The 24,867-nt window shown below is 46.6% G+C and overlaps 1 protein-coding gene across 3 annotated transcripts; it reads left to right on the top strand.

Moving 5' to 3' along the window:
* The first annotated feature begins 656 nt into the window (after positions 1-656).
* LOC149429147 (uncharacterized) lies at positions 657-23,927 on the top strand. Of its 3 annotated transcripts, XM_089666677.1 has the most exons (9): positions 658-957; positions 3,055-3,178; positions 7,994-8,029; positions 10,095-10,181; positions 12,110-12,190; positions 12,345-12,437; positions 15,433-15,516; positions 20,059-20,098; positions 21,244-23,927. In XM_089666677.1, exons 3-9 carry the CDS (start codon positions 8,027-8,029, stop codon positions 21,378-21,380), a joined length of 525 nt encoding a protein of 174 aa, XP_089522803.1. In that variant the 5' UTR covers positions 658-957; positions 3,055-3,178; positions 7,994-8,026; the 3' UTR covers positions 21,381-23,927. The 3 variants fall into 3 exon arrangements, with proteins under 3 accessions (XP_089522805.1, XP_089522803.1, XP_089522802.1); XM_089666679.1 differs by lacking the exon at positions 3,055-3,178 and having other exon boundaries at positions 657-953; XM_089666676.1 differs by lacking the exon at positions 3,055-3,178 and having other exon boundaries at positions 659-957.
* Positions 23,928-24,867: the final 940 nt, after the last annotated feature.

Here is a 24,867-nt window from a genome sequence, read left to right as displayed (position 1 = left end):
CCCCATCATTGGTGTCAGTGGGAGGAATAGTGCCCCATCATTGGTGTCAGTGGGAGGAATAGTGCCCCATCATTGGTGTCAGTGGGAGGAATAGTGCCCCATCATTGGTGTCAGTGGGAGGAATAGTGCCCCATCATTGGTGTCAGTGGGAGGAGGAATAGTGTCCCATCATTGGTATCAGTGGGAGGAATAGTGCCCCATCATTGGTGTCAGTGGGAGGAATAGTGCTCCATCATTGGTGTCAGTGGAAGGAATAGTGCCCCATCATTGGTGTCAGTGGGAGGAATAGTGCCCCATCATTGGTGTCAGTAGGAGGAATAGTGCCCCATCATTGGTGTCAGTGGGAGGAATAGAGAGAGGGGAAGGGGGAGAGGGAGGCAGAGGGACAGGAGAGGTCATTTTTCAATATTGTATATTATTCCTGTAGTTTGCTATGTTTCCCCCGTGAGGTGGAGTTCCCCTTTAGGTAAGTGTAGCTGCCAGGAAGGTGAGTATCGGCGGAGAAGGGGAGCACTTTGCTCCGAGTACTGGCAGAGGGGAAGGTATGACGGTGTCCCGGTCCCCTCCCCGGGGAAGGTGTGATTGGTGTCCCGGTCCCCTCCCCGGGGAAGGTATGACGGTGTCCCGGTCCCCTCCCCGGGGAAGGTGTGATTGGTGTCCCGGTCCCCTCCCCGGGGAAGGTGTGATTGGTGTCCCGGTCCCCTCCCCGGGGAAGGTGTGATTGGTGTCCCGGTCCCCTCCCCGGGGAAGGACGTATCAGCAGACGACGATCGCCGTGTTTGGGCTGCACTCAGCCGCGACTTCCTCGCCCGCACGCCGCCGCACTGCTCGCACCCCGGACAGGAAGTTCCGCTGAGTGATTCATCCGCAGGATCGGGAGGTCCCTCCAGGGTGGAGGAGAACAGGCGGACGCACACGGTGGGCTCAGCGCGGCTCCCTCTGATTGGCTGCAGGCAGGTAAAATGTCGTTTCCTCGCCGGTCGGCAGTGACAGGCTTGAAGCGGAGTTGGGCTCCACTGTTTCCTGCAGACAGTTTCCGGGAGTTCCGGGATCTATTGGGTGCCGGTAATCCCCCTACACGGTGAAGGCCCGACCACACACCGTACAATCTGATTGTATCATTCCTGGCGCAGCCATGAAGCGCAGCATTGTGGCCCCAGCATGTATAGACCCCCGACTCCTGCAAAGGGGGAGCATTAGGGGGCGGTAAAAAATACAGCTCAGCTGCCCATCAACTGCTAATGTGAATGCTTTTAAAGTTTAAAAAACAAAAGGTGATAAAACTTTAGAGGACACGACTCGCCGCGCATTGTCATTTAATCCCAACCTTTCACCCTTTTTTTTTTCACATTCACACTAGCAGTTGATGGGCAGTAAAACCCAGAGGGAGAGCTGTGTTTTTACCGCCCCCTAACTCTCCCTCATTAGCTGTAGAGGCAGCAGCTGGGGGTATATACATGCAAGTGGCCACAATGCTGTGCTTCATGACTAGGATCGGAATTATTAACACCCACACACCCACACACCCCCCCCCCTCATTGCTTTTGGCGATCATAGCACCTGCCGAGTGCAACTTATTCAAGAAAATGGGGGGGGGGACTGCTCTCCAAGCGCCCCACAACCGCATGCAAGGGACACAAGTGCGGGGATCAAGGGGTTAAATCAGGCGGGGAGGAAGCAATACGACGCCTTATCACCACCTGTCCATTGCTCTCTGAAGAGCGATCCAAGCACAGATTACTCTTCAAGCACCAAAGCAAGTGGACGAGCTCAAACGCATTGCGTCCCCCCCCCCCCCCATGTTAGGATTTTAACCTTTTTGTTTTTCTCAATATACTGTTTGGATTCCACCGTCCTACTTCCTCCTTTACCTGAGTGGGAGGAGGGGACATGGATTTTCTTTGTACCGTCCCGTCACGTGGTTGTTGGGTGATCGCAGGTCGGAGACATTCATTGTGTGCTTTATACACTCGTGTTGTGGGCTCCTCCTGTCTGATCTACAGAAGATCTTCATACAAAAAGAACACAAAGCTGATTTTTATCATTTTTGTTATAGTTCTTTTTTTTTATTACTATTCTATTCTTACCTCATTAAATATTCGTTGGGTTTTTTTTCATTATTACTATTCTATTCTTATCTCCTTAAGATAGAATAGTAATAAAAAAAAAGGAATATTTAATAAGATATGAATAGAATAGTAATAATAAAAAACCCAACGAATATTTAATGAGATTAGAATAGTAATGAAAAAAATAAAAAGGAATACCTAATGAGATAAGAATAGAATAGTAATAAAAAAGGAATATTTAAGGAGATTAGAATAGTAATAAAAAACAGGAATATTTAAGGAGATAAGAATAGAATAGTAATAAAAAAGGAATACTTATTGAGATTAGAATAGTAATAAAAAACAGGAATATTTAAGGAGATAAGAATAGAATAGTAATAATTAAAAAAACCCCTAATATTTAATGAGATAAGAATAGTAATAAAAAACAGGAATATTTTAATGAGATAAGAATAGTAATAATTTAAAAAAACCCACGAATATTTGATGAGATAAGAATAGAATGTTAATAAAAAAAAGGAATATTTTTTATTTAAGGAGGTAAGAATAGACTAGTAATAATAAAAAAAAAAAAAAATATTTAATGAGAGAAGAATAGAATAGTAATAATAATTAAAAAAAGGAATATTTAATGAGAGAAGAATAGAATAGTAATAATAATTAAAAAAAGGAATATTTAATGAGAGAAGAATAGAATAGTAATAATAATTAAAAAAAGGAATATTTAATGAGATAAGAATAGAATAGTAATACAAAAAAAGGAATATTTAAGGAGATAAGACTTGAATATTAATAAAAAAGGAATATTTATCTCATTAAATATTCCTTTTTTTAATTATTATTACTATTCTATTCTTCTCTCATTAAATATTCCTTTTTCTAATTATTATTACTATTCTATTCTTCTCTCATTAAATATTCTTTTTTTTTTTTGGCTCTTCATGTTTTTTTCATGACTCCATCTGTCTGCACATCCGCAATAAAGGGAGCTCGTGAATATTACATAAGCCACGCCTACAGGAGGTAGCTAGAGTTACCTGTCCAAGGTCTGGCCAGATCCTGCTGGACGATCCCCGGGTCCCTTCTCACTCACCCAGGAGTCGGGGCAGGTAAGTCTTTATCATATCTCATACTAGTGATGGGCCGACCCCCCGCCCCCCCCCCCCCCATTATAGTAGCTGTGCGGTCTCTGACCACATACTCAGATGCGGTGCCTTACCTCAATACATTCTCCCTGTTCGAGGTTTGCAGTCGAATTTTTTTAGGTTAGAATGTTCAACCGCAAACAGTATTTCTGCTATGGGGGGAGGGGAAGCGGTTAGGTCGCGCTGTATTTTAGTAGTGAGACATTCATTCATGTCTCGGCTGTCAATGGGGTTCCCAACTGACAGCTGAATGTAAAAAGAATTGTCAGCATTGCCCAACAATTACATTAAAAAAAAAAAAAAAACAGCGCAGGGTCCCCCCTCCAATCCATACCAAGCCCTTCGGGTCTGGTGTGGATTTTGAGGGGAATCCCCATGCCAAATTTTTTTTTTTTCGTTAAATGGTGTGGAGTGCCCCTTAAATCCGTACTAGACCTTTATCCAAGCATGCAGCCTGGCAGGTCAGGAAAGGGGGGGACGAGCGAGCGCCCCCCTCCTGAACCATACCAAACCACAAGCCTTCAACATGGGGTCAAGGGCCTCTTCCCCACAACCGTGGATGGCGGTTGTGGGGGTCTGCGGGGCTTTTCGGAATCTGGGGGCCCTCAGGTTCCGCCCCCCTCCCATGCGAATGAGTATGGGTTACATGGTACCCAATCACAAAAAAGTGTAGTAAAAAATGACAGCAGACAATCTCTGACAAGTCCTTTCTAAAAAAAAAAAAGTTAAAAAGATGTCCCCCGAAGTAGATCCAATGTCAATCACAATGCCCGCCGCCGCCAACCCCCCCCCCCCCCAAAAAAAAACAACGCTCCGCTCTTGAAACTGGCTCCCACCATCTGACAGTTCTTAAATACTGTGATGACATAACAAAGGAGCAGGTTCCCCCCCGCCCCCTGTGATCAAGTGTATTGCTTTGGCCAATCACAATGAACTGTCAGAGTGCAGTGCATTGTGTGGTGCGGCAGGTGAATAGCCTGATGAACGCCCTTTCAGTTTGTGTGTTCGGAGCTCTCGTGTATTTCTTTTGTTTGTATTGGTGAGACACAAAATTGTAGAGAAACAAAAAAGTCAAATATGACACATTCCACCCAAAACCATGATCAGGACTCTGGTATGGTGGTGATCAGGACGCTGGTATGGTGGTGATCAGGACACTGGTATGGCGGTGATCAGGACGCTGGTATGGCGGTGATCAGGACGCTGGTATGGCGGTGATCAGGACGCTGGTATGGGGTATGGCGGTGATCAGGACGCTGGTATGGGGTATGGCGGTGATCAGGACGCTGGTATGGGGTATGGCGGTGATCAGGACGCTGGTATGGGGTATGGCAGTGATCAGGACGCTGGTATGGCGGTGATCAGGATGCCGGTATGGGGTATGGCGGTGATCAGGACGCCGGTATGGGGTATGGCGGTGATCAGGACGTTGGTATGGGGTATGGCGGTGATCAGGACGCTGGTATGGGGTATGGCGGTGATCAGGACGCTGGTATGGGGTATGGCGGTGATCAGGACGCTGGTATGGGGTATGGAGGTGATCAGGACGCTGGTATGGGGTATGGCGGTGATCAGGATGCTGGTATGGGGTATGGGGGTGATCAAGACGCTGGTATGGGGTATGGCGGTGATCAGGACTCTGGTATGGGGTATGGTGGTGATCAGGACTCTGGTATGGCGGTGATCAGGACTCTGGTATGGCGGTGATCAGGACTCTGGTATGGCGGTGATCAGGACTCTGGTATGGGGTATGGTGGTGATCAGGACGCTGGTATGGGGTATGGCGGTGATCAGGACCCTGGTATGGGGTATGGTGGTGATCAGGACGCTGGTATGGGGTATGGCGGTGATCAGGACGCTGGTATGGGGTATGGTGGTGATCAGGACGCTGGTATGGGGTATGGCGGTGATCAGGACGTTGGTATGGGGTATGGCGGTGATCAGGACGCTGGTATTTGGTATGGCGGTGATCAGGATGCTGGTATGGGGTATGGTGGTGATCAGGATGCTGGTATGGGGTATGGTGGTGATCAGGATGCTGGTATGGGGTACGGCCATGATCAGGGTGTTGGTATGGGGTATGGCGGTGATCAGGATGCTGGTATGGGGTATGGTGGTGATCAGGATGCTGGTATGGGGTACGGCCATGATCAGGGTGTTGGTATGGGGTACGGCCATGATCAGGGTATTGGTATGGGGTACGGCCATGATCAGGTGTTGGTATGGGGTACGGCCATGATCAGGGTGTTGGTATGGCGGTGATCAGGGTGTTGGTATGGGGTATGGCGGTGATCAGGACGCTGGTATGGGGTATGGCGGTGATCAGGACTCTGGTATGGGGTATGGCGGTGATCAGGACTCTGGTATGGGGTATGGCGGTGATCAGGACGCTGGTATGGGGTATGGCGGTGATCAGGGTGTTGGTATGGGGTACGGCCATGATCAGGGTGTTGGTATGGGGTACGGCCATGATCAGGGTGTTGGTATGGGGTACGGCCATGATCAGGGTGTTGGTATGGGGTACGGCCATGATCAGGGTGTTGGTATGGGGTACGGCCATGATCAGGGTGTTGGTATGGGGTACGGCCATGATCAGGGTGTTGGTATGGGGTATGGCGGTGATCAGGATGCTGGTATGGGGTACGGCCATGATCAGGGTGTTGGTATGGGGTACGGCCATGATCAGGGTGTTGGTATGGGGTACGGCCATGATCAGGGTGTTGGTATGGGGTATGGCGGTGATCAGGGTGTTGGTATGGGGTATGGCGGTGATCAGGAAGCTGGTATGGGGTATGGCGGTGATCAGGATGCTGGTATGGGGTATGGAGGTGATCAGGACGCTGGTATGGGGTATGGCGGTGATCAGGATGCTGGTATGGGGTATGGTGGTGATCAGGGTGTTGGTATGGGGTATGGAGGTGATCAGGACGCTGGTATGGGGTATGGTGGTGATCAGGACGCTGGTATGGGGTATGGTGGTGATCAGGGTGTTGGTATGGGGTATGGAGGTGATCAGGATGCTGGTATGGGGTATGGCGGTGATCAGGATGCTGGTATGGGGTACGGCCATGATCAGGGTGTTGGTATGGGGTACGGCCATGATCACGGTGTTGGTATGGGGTATGGCGGTGATCAGGGTGTTGGTATGGGGTATGGCGGTGATCAGGAAGCTGGTATGGGGTACGGAGGTGATCAGGATGCTGGTATGGGGTATGGCGGTGATCAGGATGCTGGTATGGGGTACGGAGGTGATCAGGATGCTGGTATGGGGTATGGCGGTGATCAGGACTCTGGTATGGGGTATGGAGTGATCAGGATGCTGGTATGGGGTATGGCGGTGATCAGGATGCTGGTATGGGGTATGGAGGTGATCAGGGTGTTGGTATGGGGTATGGTGGTGATCAGGATGCTGGTATGGGGTATGGAGGTGATCAGGACGCTGGTATGGGGTATGGTGGTGATCAGGATGCTGGTATGGGGTACGGCCATGATCAGGGTGTTGGTATGGGGTACGGCCATGATCAGGGTGTTGGTATGGTGTATGGCGGTGATCAGGGTGTTGGTATGGGGTACGGCCATGATCAGGGTGTTGGTATGGGGTATGGCGGTGATCAGGACTCTGGTATGGGGTATGGCGGTGATCAGGGTGTTGGTATGGGGTATGGCGGTGATCAGGACTCTGGTATGGGGTATGGCGGTGATCAGGATGCTGGTATGGGGTACGGCCATGATCAGGGTGTTGGTATGGGGTATGGCGGTGATCAGGACTCTGGTATGGGGTATGGAGGTGATCAGGGTGTTGGTATGGTGTATGGCGGTGATCAGGACGCTGGTATGGGGTATGGTGGTGATCAGCTTCCCATCTACCCATAGACTTTATTTTAATTGCGTTTTATAAAAGGCAATAGAAACTTTGTTTATAAAAATAAAAACGCCAAGTCAGAGAAAATAAAAACCTCTGACTAATACCGGAAGGAACCCCTGAGCTGTCTCTCAATACTTCACAAGTGACATCAGAGTAGCAGCAGAGACGGCACATCACACATCATACATCACACACCACACATCACACACCACACACCACACACCACACACCACACACCACACACCACACACCACACATCACACATCATACATCACACACCACACATCACACACCACACATCACACATCACACACCACACATCACACATCATATCAAACAATAGGTCATAATACAAAACATAGAAATACAGTCAGCAACTGTCTGGTGTCACCGAGGCGAGAGAAAAGGGGGATAGAAATCCAGCGATCCCAAACCGCATCGAACAAAGGAGGCTTCTTCCAAAGCTCGTAGGTGAGTTTATAAAGCGGGAGGCCGGTGTTGATCACACGGGTACAGCGGGGGCAGGGACACCTTTCCAATGTCAGCAGAAGAGTCTTTAGTATAAAACGATAGGATTCGCAGTAAACGCTTTTCATATGTAGCATTACCCCCGTAGGAGTTGCAGAGTTTTGGGTCCCCCTATAGTCCTGCGCAGCCACATCCGGCGCTCTCCCAGCACAAAGACAGGTACACAAATATGCGGCCCCACGGAAAACAGCCCAGTCTGTGAGGCCACATATTTGTGTGAGGTCGGGGTGAAGGGGTTAATGACCCGCAGGAATCCTTCAGACTCGTGCAACAAATTGCAAAATTGTACCATATATCATATACCTGATGAGATCCATCTAACCAGTGACACCAACAAGAGGACTGCAGAAGAGTAACTCTTTTTGTATCACTTTTTATTTCTGTAGGTAATACTGAGTGTTGGCTGACTCCTCCCAGCTATGGTACGTATAAGCAGGCGGCCTGCAAATGAAATATTGTATATGAATGGTAGTAGTCTGAATAGTACGGGAAGGTTATAAATTAATTCCAGAAACTTCAACACAATGGACTAGGAATTCGCAATTCAAAGTAAAAATTGCTAGGTAGCTAATTTGAACATCAGAAAATGCAAAAAAAAAATCTGGAGTCTGCTTGGGTTCATATGCTTTCCCTCTGCACATGCTCAGTTTGGTGTGTATTGCTCTAGAGTTTTTTTTTTGGGGGGGGGGATAGTGTATGTGATCAGCACAGGGCCTATCCACACTGTTCAGAGGGTCAGGGGTTCTGCAGCCTCATAGGAGAGTCAGAGGAGAATGAAAACTTCTCCTACAAGCTTTAACCAGTGCTCATCCAGACACTGATAGAAGTCACAAGACTGTTTTATACTGCTGATGAGAAAAGGTATTTAGTAGTTTATATAAATAATTGCATTTCCGTGTTCTATGGGAGACCAGATATAGTGAATGCGGGGTCTGGGGAGAGCGGATATAGTGAATGCGGGGTCCGGGGAGAGCGGATATAGTGAATGCAGGGTCTGGGGAGAGCGGATATAGTGAATGCAGGGTCTGGGGAGAGCGGATATAGTGAATGCGGGGTCCGGGGAGAGCGGATATAGTGAATGCAGGGTCTGGGGAGAGCGGATATAGTGAATGCGGGGTCCGGGGAGAGCGGATATAGTGAATGCAGGGTCTGGGGAGAGCGGATATAGTGAATGCGGGGTCCGGGGAGAGCGGATATAGTGAATGCGGGGTCCGGGGAGAGCGGATATAGTGAATGCAGGGTCTGGGGAGAGCGGATATAGTGAATGCGGGGTCCGGGGAGACCAGATATAGTGAATGTGGGGTTCGGGGAGAGCGGATATAGTGAATGCGGGGTCCGGGGAGAGCGGATATAGTGAATGCGGGGTCCGGGGAGAGCGGATATAGTGAATGCAGGGACCGGGGAGAGCGGATATAGTGAATGTGGGGTCCGGGGAGACCGGATATAGTGAATGCGGGGACCGGGGAGAGCGGATATAGTGAATGTGGGGTCCGGGGAGACCGGATATAGTGAATGCGGGGTCCAGGGAGACCGGATATAGTGAATGCGGGGTCCAGGGAGACCAGATATAGTGAATGCGGGGTCCGGGGAGACCAGATATAGTGAATGCGGGGTCCGGGGAGACCAGATATAGTGAATGCAGGGACCGGGGAGAGCGGATATAGTGAATGCAGGGACCGGGGAGAGCGGATATAGTGAATGCGGGGTCCGGGGAGACCAGATATAGTGAATGCGGGGTCTGGGGAGACCAGATATAGTGAATGCAGGGTCCGGGGAGAGCGGATATAGTGAATGCGGGGTCCGGGGAGGCCAGATATAGTGAATGCGGGGTCCGGGGAGAGCGGATATAGTGAATGCAGGGTCCGGGGAGACCAGATATAGTGAATGCGGGTTCCGGGGAGAGCAGATATAGTGAATGCAGGGTCCGGGGAGAGCGGATATAGTGAATGCAGGGTCCGGGGAGACCGGATATAGTGAATGCGGGGTCCGGGGAGAGCGGATATAGTGAATGCGGGGTCCGGGGAGAGCGGATATAGTGAATGCGGGGTCCGGGGAGGCCAGATATAGTGAATGCGGGGCCCAGGGAGAGCAGATATAGTGAATGCGGGGCCCAGGGAGAGCAGATATAGTGAATGCGGGGTCCGGGGAGACCAGATATAGTGAATGCGGGGTCCGGGGAGAGCGGATATAGTGAATGCGGGGTCCGGGGAGAGCGGATATAGTGAATGCGGGTCCGGGGAGAGCGGATATAGTGAATGCGGGGTCCGGGGAGAGCGGATATAGTGAATGCGGGGTCCGGGGAGACCAGATATAGTGAATGTGGGGTCCGGGGAGACCAGATATAGTGAATGTGGGGTCTTGGGTTTAGTTACACTTTAAAGGCCAATAAGCGTTTAATATTGCACTTTTTGACCTGAACTGAGGACAAACAATTTCTACTCCATACCTCCCAGTTTCCTCAACGTGGTTTGTTTTTTCTGTTATTAGGCTGCTATGCCGGGGAAGCCGGTTGGGTTTGAAGGCTCAGAAGGAAGTCCTGGAGAAGATGTGCGATTGCCATATCCTGAAACATCCGTGAGTCCAACATATGGGATTGTGTACGGGTCTGCTCATTAAAATGGTTCAGTTTACAAATATAATGGGAGAAGGTTCGGTGTTTCCTTCCAGCTGTTGGGTAGGTAGAACCCCAAGCCAGGAGATGTGACTTATCGATGTGTTCTTGCTATGATGTGGAGTTCCAAGTATCTCATCCTCCAGTGGAGTTCAAACTATATGGGATTATGTACGGGTCTGCTCATCGAAATAGTTCGGCATACAAATTTAATTGGAAAGGGTTCGGTGTTTCCTTCCAGCTGTTGGGTAGGTAGAACCACAAGCCAAAAGACCTGATGTATGGATGTGTTCTTGCCAAGATATATGGAGTTCCACGTAACTCATCCTCCAGTCATCTGTGAGCCCAAACATATGGGACTATGTCTGGGTCTGCTCATCAAAAATGGTTTAGTATACAAATTTAATTTTAGGGTTAGGTGTTTCCCCTTCAGCATTCAATAGGTAGAACAAGGAGACAACCAGGAGATGTATTCTTCTAAAGATGTGCAGTTCCAAGAACCTCTGCCTTTAGTCACATTTAAACCAGTCTTGATAGTTGGAAACCAGCGGTGGTGGGAAAACAACTCCAGTTCTTTGTAGGATCACCTTGATACATCTAAACCAAACCTTGCCGTATTGGTGGCACCCTAAAGAGAGCCGCCCTGAAGATTTGTCTTTCTTATGAAACTCCTATGGAGACCTCGTGCCGTAGAGGTGATCTGTGAGGACTGAAGACTTATACAATAAGCACATAAAGGGGTACCTATTGGGCTGAGCTCTTGTGGAATTCCAGATGAAAGCACATGGAGGAAATTGTGGAAAGAGCACCTTAAGGACTTTATATATTGATCTGAAGACTTCCTGGGGATTTCGGTAAAGCACAAACGTCCATTTTCTGGCAGTAGTTCCCTTTAAAACCGCCTGTGCCCAATACAGGCAAGCATTTGTGCTGGTTTCAGTAACATTACTGACGTGTGACAAATTCAGGTAGTTCTTTTACTGCCATTCAGGGGCGGACTGACAATTCATGGGGCCCCCGGGCAATAGGGGATCATGGGACACCTGTGTCCTTGCCCACACTCAAAGTACACCCAAAAAAACCTATAAAAAGGTACCAGGGGCATTTCATGGGGCCCCCTACTGACTCCGGGCCCTTGGGCAGGCCCCGAATGCTCGAATGGTCAGTCTGCCCCTGCTGCCATTGTAAGAACCTGTTGCTATGGCAGTGACAGCTTCTTAAAGTGTTCCCACCAGTTCACAGACTGGGATATTGGTGGTAATTGAGAGCCACTCCAGGAATTTCTCCATGTAAACGAAGAGGCCAGGGATAGTGGTGGTGTCATTATCCAAAATATGGCAAAGCTCATAGTTGGGATGTGACTTGAGTCACAGGAGAGGCAGATCTGACGGGGGACTACTCTCCTCAGCCAAAGCAACTGTTGGGTGGGTGGAGCCTTATGGGGAACTGGGAGACTAGTTCCCCATCAGGTCCACCTTGTATTATATTGACAGCAGATGGCATCGGGTGGATTATAAAGCCACTATCGGTTCCCAGTTAGGTTCCACCCACCCTGCTACAAAACTCCTCGGCTATGCTCCTGTTTGTGTGATGGATGTAGAGGCTTCATGGGGGCTGGAGGGAGCGCAGTGTGGAATTTATTGGTACACTGTGAAGATACTTTAGGTGCACTTTACTAAAGATACTTTAGGATCGCTTTATTGGTAACATCACGAAGGCCTGATCTGCACGGAAGAGGGGTAATTAGCAGGCAACTAGAAAGAGGTCAGTCCATTACAGGCTTACTTTATGGCACAACTGATCCCTGCACAGCCATTGTCCCATTTTTATTTTAAAAAAAATAAATATTTTAGTTTTATGCTTCTCAAATTTCCTTTGCAATCTCTTGCAGGCCCTTCCTGATGTGGGAAAAATAATGAAAGACTTAGGCATCGAATCAACTATCCCAAAAGAGATTCCAGAAGACAGTCCTGTAAGTATCACACATGGAGGACATTGGCCTACAAAATGGGAACATTTATTTCTCCCTGATTCTCACCCCCCCCCCCTTCTTCTGATATCTACCAGCATTTATCCCATGCGTTCATACCTTACCACCCAATGTTTTTTTTTTTTACTCTTACCAGTCTGATGCTTCAGTAAAGCCTGGTGGACTTGGCTTTGAAGGCTTTTTTGGAAGACCTGGTGAAGATGTGGGATTTCCTTCTTGTGAAACATCAGTAAGTTCATATGTATTGCATTGAGCTTGAATCTACACATTAGGATGGCATAAATGCTCAATACAGGGGAAGGCTGGACTAGGGGTTGGGTAGGCATTTGCCCCCCAGGTCAGTACAAATTGCACAATATATGTTGGGTTGGTGGCTTTGGGTGGAGACATCAGTTTCAGGTGGACTGATAAAAAGTAACTTTTGTTAACTTTTGTGTACAGTTTCCCAGTAGATCTAATGGTAATGAAGGTAGCTGCCTTAACTAAGTCCAGTCCCTCCTTCAGTAAAGCCCCACCCCCTGTACCTTTAGATGCCGCCCAGAGGTTTATGGAAATAGGTCAAAATAGACATGATGGCCAAAAAAAAAGAGTCTTCTATGCAGGGGAGGACTGACAACTCATGGGGCCCCCGGGCAATAGGGGATCATGGGGCCCCTGTGTCCTTTTCCAAACTCAAAAAAGCCTATGAAAAAGGTACCAGGGGCATCTCATGGGGCCCCCTACTGACCCCAGGCCCTCGGGCAGTGCCCGAGTTTCCAAATGGTCAGTCCGCCCCTGCTTCTATGTCACTGGTATTAATTTTTATCTATCCTCTAGAGCCAGGATCTCCAAACTTTCTAAACAAAGGGCCAATTTACTGTCGTTCAGCCTTTAGGAGGACTGGACTAAGGCTGGCCATACATTATTCAATTTTCATGTACAATTTTTCTTTAGATTTACCAAAACCATATAATATGAGGTCAAACCTAAAAACTTTCAATTTGCATGTAATCAGGCAGCCCCTTGCACTACATAGTTGAAGGTAAATATAAATTGAATAAGAAAATTGTATAATGTATGGCCAGTATAAGGCCAGTAGAAGTATAAAATGCCTTGGGCTTCGTGGTTAGTGGGAGTAAAAAATAAACTTGTGGTCTGTAAGAGAAGGAATAGTGCCCCATCATTGGTGTCAGGGGAGGTATAATAGTTCCCCATCATTGGTGTCAGTGAGAGGAATAGTGCCCCATCATTGGTGTCAGTGGGAGGAATAGTGTCCCATCATTGGTGTCAGTGGGAGGAATAGTGCCCCATCATTGGTGTCAGTGGGAGGAATAGTGCCCCATCATTGGTGTCAGTGGGAGGAATAGTGCCCCATCATTGGTGTCAGTGGGAGGAATAGTGCCCCATCATTGGTGTCAGTGGGAGGAATAGTGCCCCATCATTGGTGTCAGTGGGAGGAATAGTGCCCCATCATTGGTGTCAGTGGGAGGAATAGTGCCCCATCATTGGTGTCAGTGGGAGGAATAGTGCCCCATCATTGGTATCAGTGGAAGGAATAGTGCCCCATCATTGGTATCAGTGGAAGGAATAGTGCCCCATCATTGGTGTCAGTGAAAGGAATAGTGCCCCATCATTGGTATCAGTGGGAGGAATAGTGCCCCATCATTGGTATCAGTGGGAGGAATAGTGTCCCATCATTGGTGTCAGTGGGAGGAATAGTACCCCATCATTGGTATCAGGGGGAGGTATAATAGTTCCCCATTGTTGGTGTCAGTGGCAGGAATAGTGCCCCATCGTTGGTGTCAGTGGCAGGAATAGTGCCCCATCATTGGTGTCAGTGGGAGGAATAGTGTCCCATCGTTGGTGTCAGTGGGAGGAATAGTGCCCCATCATTGGTGTCAGTGGGAGGAATAATGCCCCATCATTGGTGTCAGTGGGAGGAATAGTGCCCCATCATTGGTGTCAGTGAAAGGAATAGTGCCCCATCATTGGTTTCAAAGGGAGGTATAATCGTTCCCCATCATTGGTGTCAGTGAAAGGAATAGTGCCCCATCGTTGGTGTCAGTGAAAGGAATAGTACCCCATCATTGGTGTCAGTGGGAGGAATAGTGTCCCATCATTGGTGTCAGTGGGAGGAATAGTGCCCCATCATTGGTGTCAGTGGGAGAAATAGTGCCCCATCATTGGTATCAGTGTGAGGAATAGTGCCCCATCATTAGTATCAGTGGGAGGAATAGTGCCCCATCATTGGTATCAGTGGGAGGAATAGTGCCCCATCATTGGTGTCAGTGGGAGGAATAGTGCCCCATCATTGGTGTCAGTGGGAGGAATAGCGCCCCATCATTGGTGTCAGTGGGAGGAATAGCGCCCCATCATTGGTATCAGTGGGAGGAATAGTGCCCCATCATTGGTATCAGTGGGAGGAATAGTGCCCCATCATTGGTGTCAGTGGGAGGAATAGTGCCCCATCATTGGTGTCAGTGGGAGGAATAGCGCCCCATCATTGGTGTCAGTGGGAGGAATAGTTCCCCATCATTGGTATCAGTGGGAGGAATAGTGCCCCATCGTTGGTATCAGTGGGAGGAATAGTGCCCCATCGTTGGTGTCAGTGGGAGGAATAGTGCCCCATCGTTGGTGTCAGTGGGAGGAATAGTGCCCCATCGTTGGTGTCAGTGGGAGGAATAGTGCCCCATCGTTGGTGTCAGTGGGAGGAATAGTGCCCCATCGTTGGTGTCAGTGGGAGGAATAGTGCCCCATCGTTGGTGTCAGTGGGAGGAATAGTGCCCCATCGTTGGTGTCAGTGGGAGGAATAGTGCCCCATCGTTGGTATCAGTGGGAGGAATAGTGCCCCATCATTGGTATCAGTGGGAGGAATAGTGCCCCATCATTGGTGTCAGTGGGAGGAATAGTGCCCCATCATTGGTATCAGTGGGAGGAATAGTGCCCCATCATTGGTGTCAGTGGAAGGAATAGTGCCCCATCATTGGTGTCAGTGGAAGGAATAGTGCCCCATCGTTGGTGTCAGTGGGAGGAATAGTGCCCCATCGTTGGTGTCAGTGGGAGGAATAGTGCCCCATCGTTGGTGTCAGTGGGAGGAATAGTGCCCCATCGTTGGTGTCAGTGGGAGGAATAGTGCCCCATCGTTGGTGTCAGTGGGAGCAGTGCCGGGAAGGGCTTGGAAAGGGAGAGTTCCTGCACCTATTGTCTGTGGGAAGAAAAGCCGTGATTGTATCGTTTTATTTCAGGGGGAGTTCCCAAATGTGGAAAAAATCATGAAAGATTTAAGCATCGAGTCGCCCGTCTGTCAAGGAACTCCAGAAAACATGCCGGTGAGTTCTGTACACTGAAGGCATTTTAGAGACTTATTTAGGCATCATGCAGCGCTAGGCAAATCCGAATTAAGACACACCCTCGTACAAGCTCCACCCCTTGTGCCATGTGATCACACCTTGTAAAGTCGATGAGCCTGAGATTCCTGGAGGCCTGGACCCAAGAGGCAGGGATTAAAGAAAGAAAAATGTGGGGTACTAAAGGCATGGTTCAGCAATGGCAAGCCTGGAGGGGGTTACATTAAAGTAGTACGATCCTCTGAACAAAGAGCTCTGACTTGACAATAAGTGGGCAAATATCGATGTTTTTATAATACGCAGGCAGCAAAATGGCAAACATAATACATGGGCAACAAGCTGGCAACATTCACAATATGTAGGGTAACAAATGGGCAATAGTGACAATATGAGAGCCACAAATGGGCAATAGTGAAAATATGAGAGCCACAAATGGGCAATAGTGACAATATGAGAGCCATAAATGGGCAATAGTGACAATATGAGAGCCATAAATGGGCAATAGTGACAATATGAGAGCCACAAATGGGCAATAGTGACAATATGTGGGCCACAAATGGGCAATAGTGACAATATGAGAGCCACAAATGGGCAATAGTGACAATATGTGGGCCACAAATGGGCAGATATGTGGGCCACAAATGGGCAATAGTGAAGATATATGGGCCACAAATGGGCAATAGTGACAATATGTGGGCCACAAATGGGCAGATATGTGGGCCACAAATGGGCAATAGTGATAATATGTGGGCCACAAATGGGCAATAGTGATAATATGTGGGCCACAAATGGGCAATAGTGATAATATGTGGGCCACAAATGGGCAATAGTGATAATATGTGGGCCACAAATGGGCAATAGTGATAATATGTGGGCCACAAATGGGCAATAGTGATAATATGTGGGCCACAAATGGGCAATAGTGATAATATGTGGGCCACAAATGGGCAATAGTGACAATATGTGGGCCACAAATGGGCAGTAGTGAAGATATGTGGGCCACAAATGGGCAATAGTGATAATATGTGGGCCACAAATAGGCAATAGTGACAATATGTGGGCCACAAATGGGCAATAGTGATAATATGTGGGCCACAAATGGGCAATAGTGATAATATTGAAAACCAGCGCAAACCCACATGATCAATTACATTACTCAGTGTAAAAAAACATTAATGTGCTAATAAAATTATATATAATAAATTATATATAAATTATGTTGATACAAAAATATATCTATAAAATTATGAGTCCAGTGAAAAAACAAAGTGACAAAAAATCAGAAAAATCCCAGAAAGTATATATATATAAATAATTAAAGTCCCGTGACAAAATTAATCAAATTAATTTATAATATATTTTCCATATGATTCTTCCGTGTTACGGATCCCTTCACCATCCACCAGTGCAGAAATCAACATTAACCGCACTCACCAGATAATGGTGAGTCACACGCCTTTCAGGATTGTTAAGGGCTCCTGGACCCCCTTTACTTTCTCTGAGACCTCCAAGTGCTGTTTCCTCTCATGTCTAGGTACCTCTTCTGCTTACTCCTCTCACCGAATCCCCCAAAGGAAAATCAGGAAGAAGAAAAGACCATAGCGTGATACCGCAGTAACTTCTCCTCAAATTAATCTCTCCAGACCACTCACATTCTTTTGCGGGATATAGCCCGCTTTTTATTCAAAACAACAGCGATTCTCTTCAAAATTCATCCACTTTTCATGTACACCGATTTATATAAGGATTATATAAGGACCCCACAGTTTAGTGTGCAGCAGGATGGCAGACCTCAGCTACAGACTCTTCTCCTAGGGAAGAAAATTTGGCTATGTCATTAGAACAGGTTAATAAGATTAGTAGAGATGAACTTCTTAAGAAAAAAGCAAGTAAAAACAAGTTGGGGGATGTGGCTTTTATCACAGGATATTCTAAGCATTACAAATTAGTTGAAAACATAATCAAAAAATATTGGCCTATTTTGATGAGGGATGAAACGCTTGAGAAAGTGTTACCTAGTAAGCCCTTGTTTATATATAAAAAACCAACTACTTTAAGGTTTAGACTTGTTAAAAATGTTCCAGATGTACCTAAAAAATTGGTTACCTTCTTGGATAGGGTTGGTTTTTTCAAATGTGGGAGGTGTTTGGTTTGTAGAACCCTGAAAGGGGATAAAAAGAAGCAAATAAAGGTTTTTCAATCCTGTTATAATGGAGGATCCCATAAGATCAATAAATTCATATCATGTGATAGTACGCATGTGACCTATTTGCTGGAGTGCCCTTGCAAGCTCCAGTATATAGGGAGAACAACTAGGAAACTTGCCACCAGATTGGGAGAACACATTAGGAACATAAAGAAGGGGTTCAAACATCATAGTTTATCATACCATTTTAGAAGATATCATAATAGAGATCCGGCATCGTTGAAATTTTGTGGGATAGATAGAGTAGAAGTCCCATGGAGGGGAGGCAATATGGTAATAAATGTGTCCCAAAATGAAACGAAGTGGATTTACCAAATGGGTACATTGCATCCTAATGGGTTGAATGCAGATATTGATATAAATTGTTTCTTGTCGAATTGGTAATATTCAGTTATATGTCCGTAGTGCGTGTTCATGATTAAATTTAATTATTTTTATTTTTATTTTTATTCTTTTCTTATTTTATTTTATTTTTATTTTTATTTTTATTTTTAATTTTATTTTAATTTTATTTTTATTTTTATTTTTATTTTTAATTTTATTTTTATTTTATTTTTATTATTATTTTTATTTTTATTTTTATTTTATTTTATATATTTTTTATTTTATTTTATTTATTTATTGATTTATTTATTTATTTATTTTTTATTTTTATTTTTATTTATTTTTTATTTTTTATTTTTATTTTTATTTTATTTTATATATTTTTTTTATTTTTATTTTTATTTTTATTTTCATTTTTATTTATTTTTATTTTTATATTTATTTTTATATTAAAGAATATTTTCTAAGTAAAGTATGTTTTTGAAGCAATGTATTTTTTAAGTAATGTATTTTTTGAAATGGCCTCCGATGTACAGGGATCCCACATGGGTGTGCAGATGGATGGTGGTGATTGATATGCTTGTATCCAGGTTTTTGTGCCAGAGGAATTAGTGGGAGGGATCTCCCAAAGCTTTATAAGCGGCTAGGAAGTGGTAATGAGCGTCTTGATAACGCCCTGTGGGTGGGGCGAAACGCGTTGACGCACTTCCGGTTGCCTGGTCCGTCGTCTGACGTCATTTCCGGTGAGTGGAGCGCACGCCGAGCGGTGCGTTCCAAGGGGCCATCTTAGTCTAAGGAGAAGAGTCTGTAGCTGAGGTCTGCCATCCTGCTGCACACTAAACTGTGGGGTCCTTATATAATCCTTATATAATCGGTGTACATGAAAAGTGGATCAATTTTGAAGAGAATCGCTGTTGTTTTGAATAAAAAGCGGGCTATATCCCGCAAAAGAATGTGAGTGGTCTGGAGAGATTAATTTGAGGAGAAGTTACTGCGGTATCACGCTATGGTCTTTTCTTCTTCCTGATTTTCCTTTGGGGGATTCGGTGAGAGGAGTAAGCAGAAGAGGTACCTAGACATGAGAGGAAACAGCACTTGGAGGTCTCAGAGAAAGTAAAGGGGGTCCAGGAGCCCTTAACAATCCTGAAAGGCGTGTGACTCACCATTATCTGGTGAGTGCGGTTAATGTTGATTTCTGCACTGGTGGATGGTGAAGGGATCCGTAACACGGAAGAATCATATGGAAAATATATTATAAATTAATTTGATTAATTTTGTCACGGGACTTTAATTATTTATATATATATACTTTCTGGGATTTTTCTGATTTTTTGTCACTTTGTTTTTTCACTGGACTCATAATTTTATAGATATATTTTTGTATCAACATAATTTATATATAATTTATTATATATAATTTTATTAGCACATTAATGTTTTTTTACACTGAGTAATGTAATTGATCATGTGGGTTTGCGCTGGTTTTCATTGTTAAAAGTTTTTGGTCTTTTGTACCTGTGCACAGCAGCATCTCACGGGGTTTTATATGGTAAATAGGAAGTCCTGAGCGCTGAGGTTTTGTTTTTTTACAAATAGTGATAATATGTGGGCCACAAATGGGCAATAGTGACAATATGTGGGCCACAAATGGGCAATAGTGAAGATATGTGGGCCACAAATGGGCAATAGTGACAATATGTGGGCCACAAATGGGCAATAGTGACAATATGTGGGCCACAAATGGGCAATAGCGACAATATATGGGCCACAAATGGGCAATAGTGATATGAGAGCCACAAATGGGCAATAGTGAAGATAAGTGGGCCACAAATGGACAATAGAATGGCCTTGCTTCATGCTGATGGCGTATCCTGCCTCCCGTTTCCTGAGTGTGCTCAGCAGAATCAAAAATCAGAGCAGGTAGGAGGTGAAATATTAAGAAGTGTTGGAGATCAGACATTGAGAAATACCTTGTTTTGTCTCTTTTGTCACAGGCAGCACCGAATGTTTTGGGCTCTCCTTCATGCTTGTTTGGTGAGTACCAGCACTTTTTTTTTTCTTAGAGAATAGGTGCAGGAACTCCCCCTTTCTGAGTCACTCCTGTCTCCTCACCCTACCCACCTCCGAGTGCCGTCCCTTGGTTCCACCTCCGAGCACTGCCCTTGGTTCCACCCCCTACCCACCTCCGAGCATCGTCTCTTGGTTCCACCCCCTACCCACCTCCCTTGGTTGCACCTCGGAGCACCGTCCCTTGCTTGCACCTCCTACTCATCTGAGCACCGTCCCTTGGTTCCACTTCCTTCCCACCTCCGAGCACCGTCCCTTGGTTGCACATCCGAGCACCATCCCTTGGTTGCACCTCCGAGCACCATCCCTTGGTTGCACCTCCAAGCACCGTCCCTTGGTTCATCCTCGTACCCATCTGAGCACCGTCCCTTGGTTCCACCCCCTACCCACCTCCGAGCACAGACCCTTGGTTCCACCCCCTACCCACCTCTGAGCATCGTCTCTTGGTTCCACCCCCTACCCACCTCGGGGCACCGTCCCTTGGTTGCACCTCGGGGCACCGTCCCTTGGTTGCACCTCGGGGCACCGTCCCTTGGTTGCACCTCGGGGCACCGTCCCTTGGTTGCACCTCCTACCCATCTCAGCACCGTCCCTTGGTTGCACCCCCTACCCACCTCTGAGCATCGTCCCTTGGTTCCACTTCCAGCCCACCTCTGAGCACCGTCCCTTGGTTCCACCCCCTACCCACCTCGGAGCACCGTCCCTTGGTTGCACCTCGGAGCACCGTCCCTTGGTTGCACCGTCCCTTGGTTGCACCTCGGGGCACCGTCCCTTGGTTGCACCACCTACCCATCTGAGCACCGTCTCTTGGTTCCACTTCCAGCCCACCTCTGAGCACCGTCCCTTGGTTCTGCCCCCTACCCACCTGCCAGTGCCGCTCCTTTTAGAACATACAGAGCCAAATACCATTTTGTGGTGTTAAGCAATGTGTATGGAATTTGTGCATGGAATAGATTCCCCACAGCCAGCAGCAATAGCCTCCCCAAGAAAAAGCAGCCAATAAGGCACATGTGCTGACAAGCAACATGCAGACAGGAGGCAAGAGCAGAGTGAGCAGAAATGATCATTACTTTGTAATTTACATTGTGTGCTTATTTTTTTTTTTTTTGTAGATGTTGGTTTTAAAGTAGAGGTGCTGAACGAAAACCAAGACCCTCAGAAAATGAAGGACCCGTCAGTTGCTGCACCGACCACCTCGGAGAAAAAAGATGACCCAACAAAGAAGGCAGAAATTGGAAAACAATCCTGATTTCTATTACTGTACACTTCTTACAATAAAACCAAAGATTTTGCAGTTTCTTCCCCTTAAAAGTGTGAAAAGCGAAAACTTTTTTTTTTTTTTTTGGACAGACTAGAGAAGGGTTGAGATCCCTATTAGGTTCAGGGAGATTTCTCTTCACTTCCTGTCTTGGAGACACAGCTGGAAGTCTCCTACAAATTGAGGGTGACGGTTGTCACCAGAACAGGTTTACCCATTGGAAGATTTTCTTTCACTTCCTGCTCCCGAAGCTGCTGTTAGAAACCACGGGGCCTCATGCAGCCAACCTGACCGGGCCCCCATTCCCCCCCAAAAAAATCCGTTTACTAGTCTTCAGTTATGAATGGACACAACAAGTGATTGGTACCGATCACTGATTGTGTTCATTCAGGAAAGAAAGGGGTTGGCAGATGTGACATATTTACCGGATCCCTCCCCCGCTCTCCATCCAGAAGCATCCTATCGTGTGCTTGTGCAGCTGCCGTTGGGAAAGAGAGCTGGGAAGCTGCCAGCACTACGGAGGGGTGGGGGCCTGGGCAGAATGGGGAAACGTGGTGCACAGGGAGGGTGATGGCAGGGGGGGGGGGCATTTACTGCAACCGATCCCCTGCATGGCTCTCTCTGCAGCAGCTGAAACCTGGCTTCTTCCCGGGGGGAGAGGAAGGTGTGCCCATTCCCTCCACTCAGGTCTCAGATTACACTCAGTGCCCTGCTCTATGCTGTGCTGTATGTAACATCAGATCCCCACCCCGTTTGCTGGAGCTAAGGAATGCTGTATAAATGTTGTACTTTGAACGTTTGTAGAGAAGAGAGCCGCAGATAAATAGGTACAACTTTGTTTCATCTCTGTGTGTCACCTGAGGTTTACAATCACTTGTTTTTTGTTTGTTTTTTACTAAAAAAAATACAGATTTCCCAAAAAGTTTGACCTTTAAAAAAAATTGGACTTTGCAATCTCTCGGTGGCAGGGTCATCCTCTCTACCGTACTGCCTTATAATATTCGTTTTCTTTTCGATTTTGTTTGCTGTTTAAATGAGAATTCTAGGCACTATAACAATATAAAATGAAAAGCCTGTTAACAAAAACAAAAAAAACAAATATTCACCTCCAACTTCCCCCGCAGAACTTTTTTTTTTTTGCTGCTGGGTATCCTCATTCTGATGGGCAGCATCATTCAGCCTGCTTCCTCTGAGCCCAGGTCATTCTGGACCCGCCCCAGGCTGTGGCTGGACAGGGAAAGGAGAAGCAGCAGAGTAATGCGCTCAAGTCTCTGTCACTCTGCTCTCTCCTCCTATTAGCATTCGTCTTGTCAGCACACTAAGCGGCTCCTTTTATAACATTGGGGCCTTTCCAATCGCAGGCGGAGGCGCAGCGATTCTGCCCGCGATTTGAAAATGCGCGATCGCGCTTGAGGTGCCAATCATTTCAATAGCATCTAAAAACACGGAGCGTTTTTGCCACGACAAACGTGCCACAGCCGTGCAAATAAAATCGCGGAAAGGATGGTTCCGGAACCTTTTTTGAGCGCCACCTAATTTTGTTGGCGCAATCGCTGTGTTTTTTTCACACGGAAAAACATGCGATCGCAGCAAAAACTCCCTGTTTTTATGAAATATATGAAAAATATTTTTAAAAATACATTTCAAATATACTGCATGTCTTTAAAAAATTGACATTTTTGGAATGCATTTACAAATATATGTGAAAATTACTTTTTTATATGTTAAAAAAAAATCTAAAGAATATATTTAAAAAAATATTTTTTCATATATTTTTTCATATATTAAAAATGCATTTCAACATGCAGTATATATATATTTTAAATAAATTATTGCTTTTTTTTTTTTTTTGTGTATGGCACCTCCAAACGCGATCTCACATTGTCACACTGCGTTTTCAGATCGCGGGCAGAATCGCGGCGATTCCGCCGGCGATGTGAAACACTCCAATGTGAATGGAGCCTAAATGAGCCTACCTTCGGCTTTACCGACCTCTGCACCAATGAGGTCGCCTCTAATATTGTATGCAAACACCACCCTGACCGCTAACATTTGCATAGGGTGAAGGATTCTCCCGCCCCCGAGGAACAGGGCTTGGGCTTTGTGATTGGCTAATCAGCCAGCAAATTGACGTTTTTTCTGCAGCTTTTATTATGTTATACGGCTTTGCAAAATTACTTCTTATGTATTCTTGTACTCTCGGATTTTTGTTTCTCTGTTTCTGGTTTTATGCTTTTGTTTAAACTTGCATTTAAATAAAGAATTGAAATACAAAAAAAACAAAAGGATCGTATTGCTGGACGAATAATCCGTGATCACTGATGATATGAATGACTAGGGATATATCTGTTGATCTGTAGAGCATGTGTTGCGGCAAAGCGCATTGACGCATGCTTTGTATTGGCATTTATTGTACGCACCTCTGCAGTAAAGCGCACACAGCGTGCGTATGCCTCACTGCTGAAAATGCTGCAGTTGCATTTCTTTCATGTCAGTTCGTTCAAAATAAATGATTTGCCATAATGCAGAAAAATGTAACGCGTTTACTCGTATCTGTTCATGCAACACGTATTTACAAAAAAATTGCTATCCCGGTATTTGTACAAATATCCCCCGCAATGTCTGAAATACTTCTATGTATTTCCTATGATCGTGAGCGCCATCTAATGGCCTTAATGAGGAAGTTTCCTGATTGCAATGTTTAAGAAATATACCGCTTTATGGTCACTAGATGGAGCCGACAATCACAGGAAATAGATTTAAAAAATGGCATTTCGGACATTATGGGGATTATTTGTGTGAATGGTGATACATTCACACAATGGATTATATATATATTATACCACATAGTAAGAGTGGACCCTTAACCTCCCGACTGCACTATAGCTAAAAGATGGATACAGCGCGGTCATCCAGTTCTGGGGGGGCATCTAAAAATTCACTATACCCGCTCTCCCCGGACCCCGCATTCACTATATCTTCTCCCCGGACCCCGCATTCACCACATCCGTTCTCCCCGGACCCCGCATTCACCACATCCGCTCTCCCCGGACCCCGCATTCACCACATCCGCTCTCCCCGGACCCCGCATCCACCACATCCGCTCTCCCCGGACCCCGCATCCACCACATCCGCTCTCCCCGGACCCCGCATCCACCACATCCGCTCTCCCCGGACCCCGCATTCACCACATCCGCTCTCCCCGGACCCCGAATTCACCACATCCGCTTTCCCCGGACCCCGCATTCACCACATCCGCTCTCCCCGGACCCCGAATTCACCACATCCGCTCTCCCCGGACCCCGCATTCACCATACCCGCTCTCCCCGGACCCCGCATTCACTATACCAGGTCTCCCCGGACCCCGCATTCACTGTATCCGCTCTCCCTGGACCCCGCATTCACTATATCCCCTCTCCCCGGACCCCGCATTCACTATATCCGCTCTCCCCGGACCCCGCATTCACTATATCCGCTC

This window comes from Staurois parvus, unplaced genomic scaffold (assembly GCF_062004578.1).
Source record: "Staurois parvus isolate SC_StPar_1 unplaced genomic scaffold, SC_StPar_1.0 ptg002775l, whole genome shotgun sequence".
Taxonomy (NCBI): Eukaryota; Metazoa; Chordata; class Amphibia; order Anura; family Ranidae; genus Staurois; species Staurois parvus.
The sequence above is the reverse complement of the archived record's forward strand: the minus strand, read 5'-3'. Positions and strand labels throughout refer to the sequence as shown.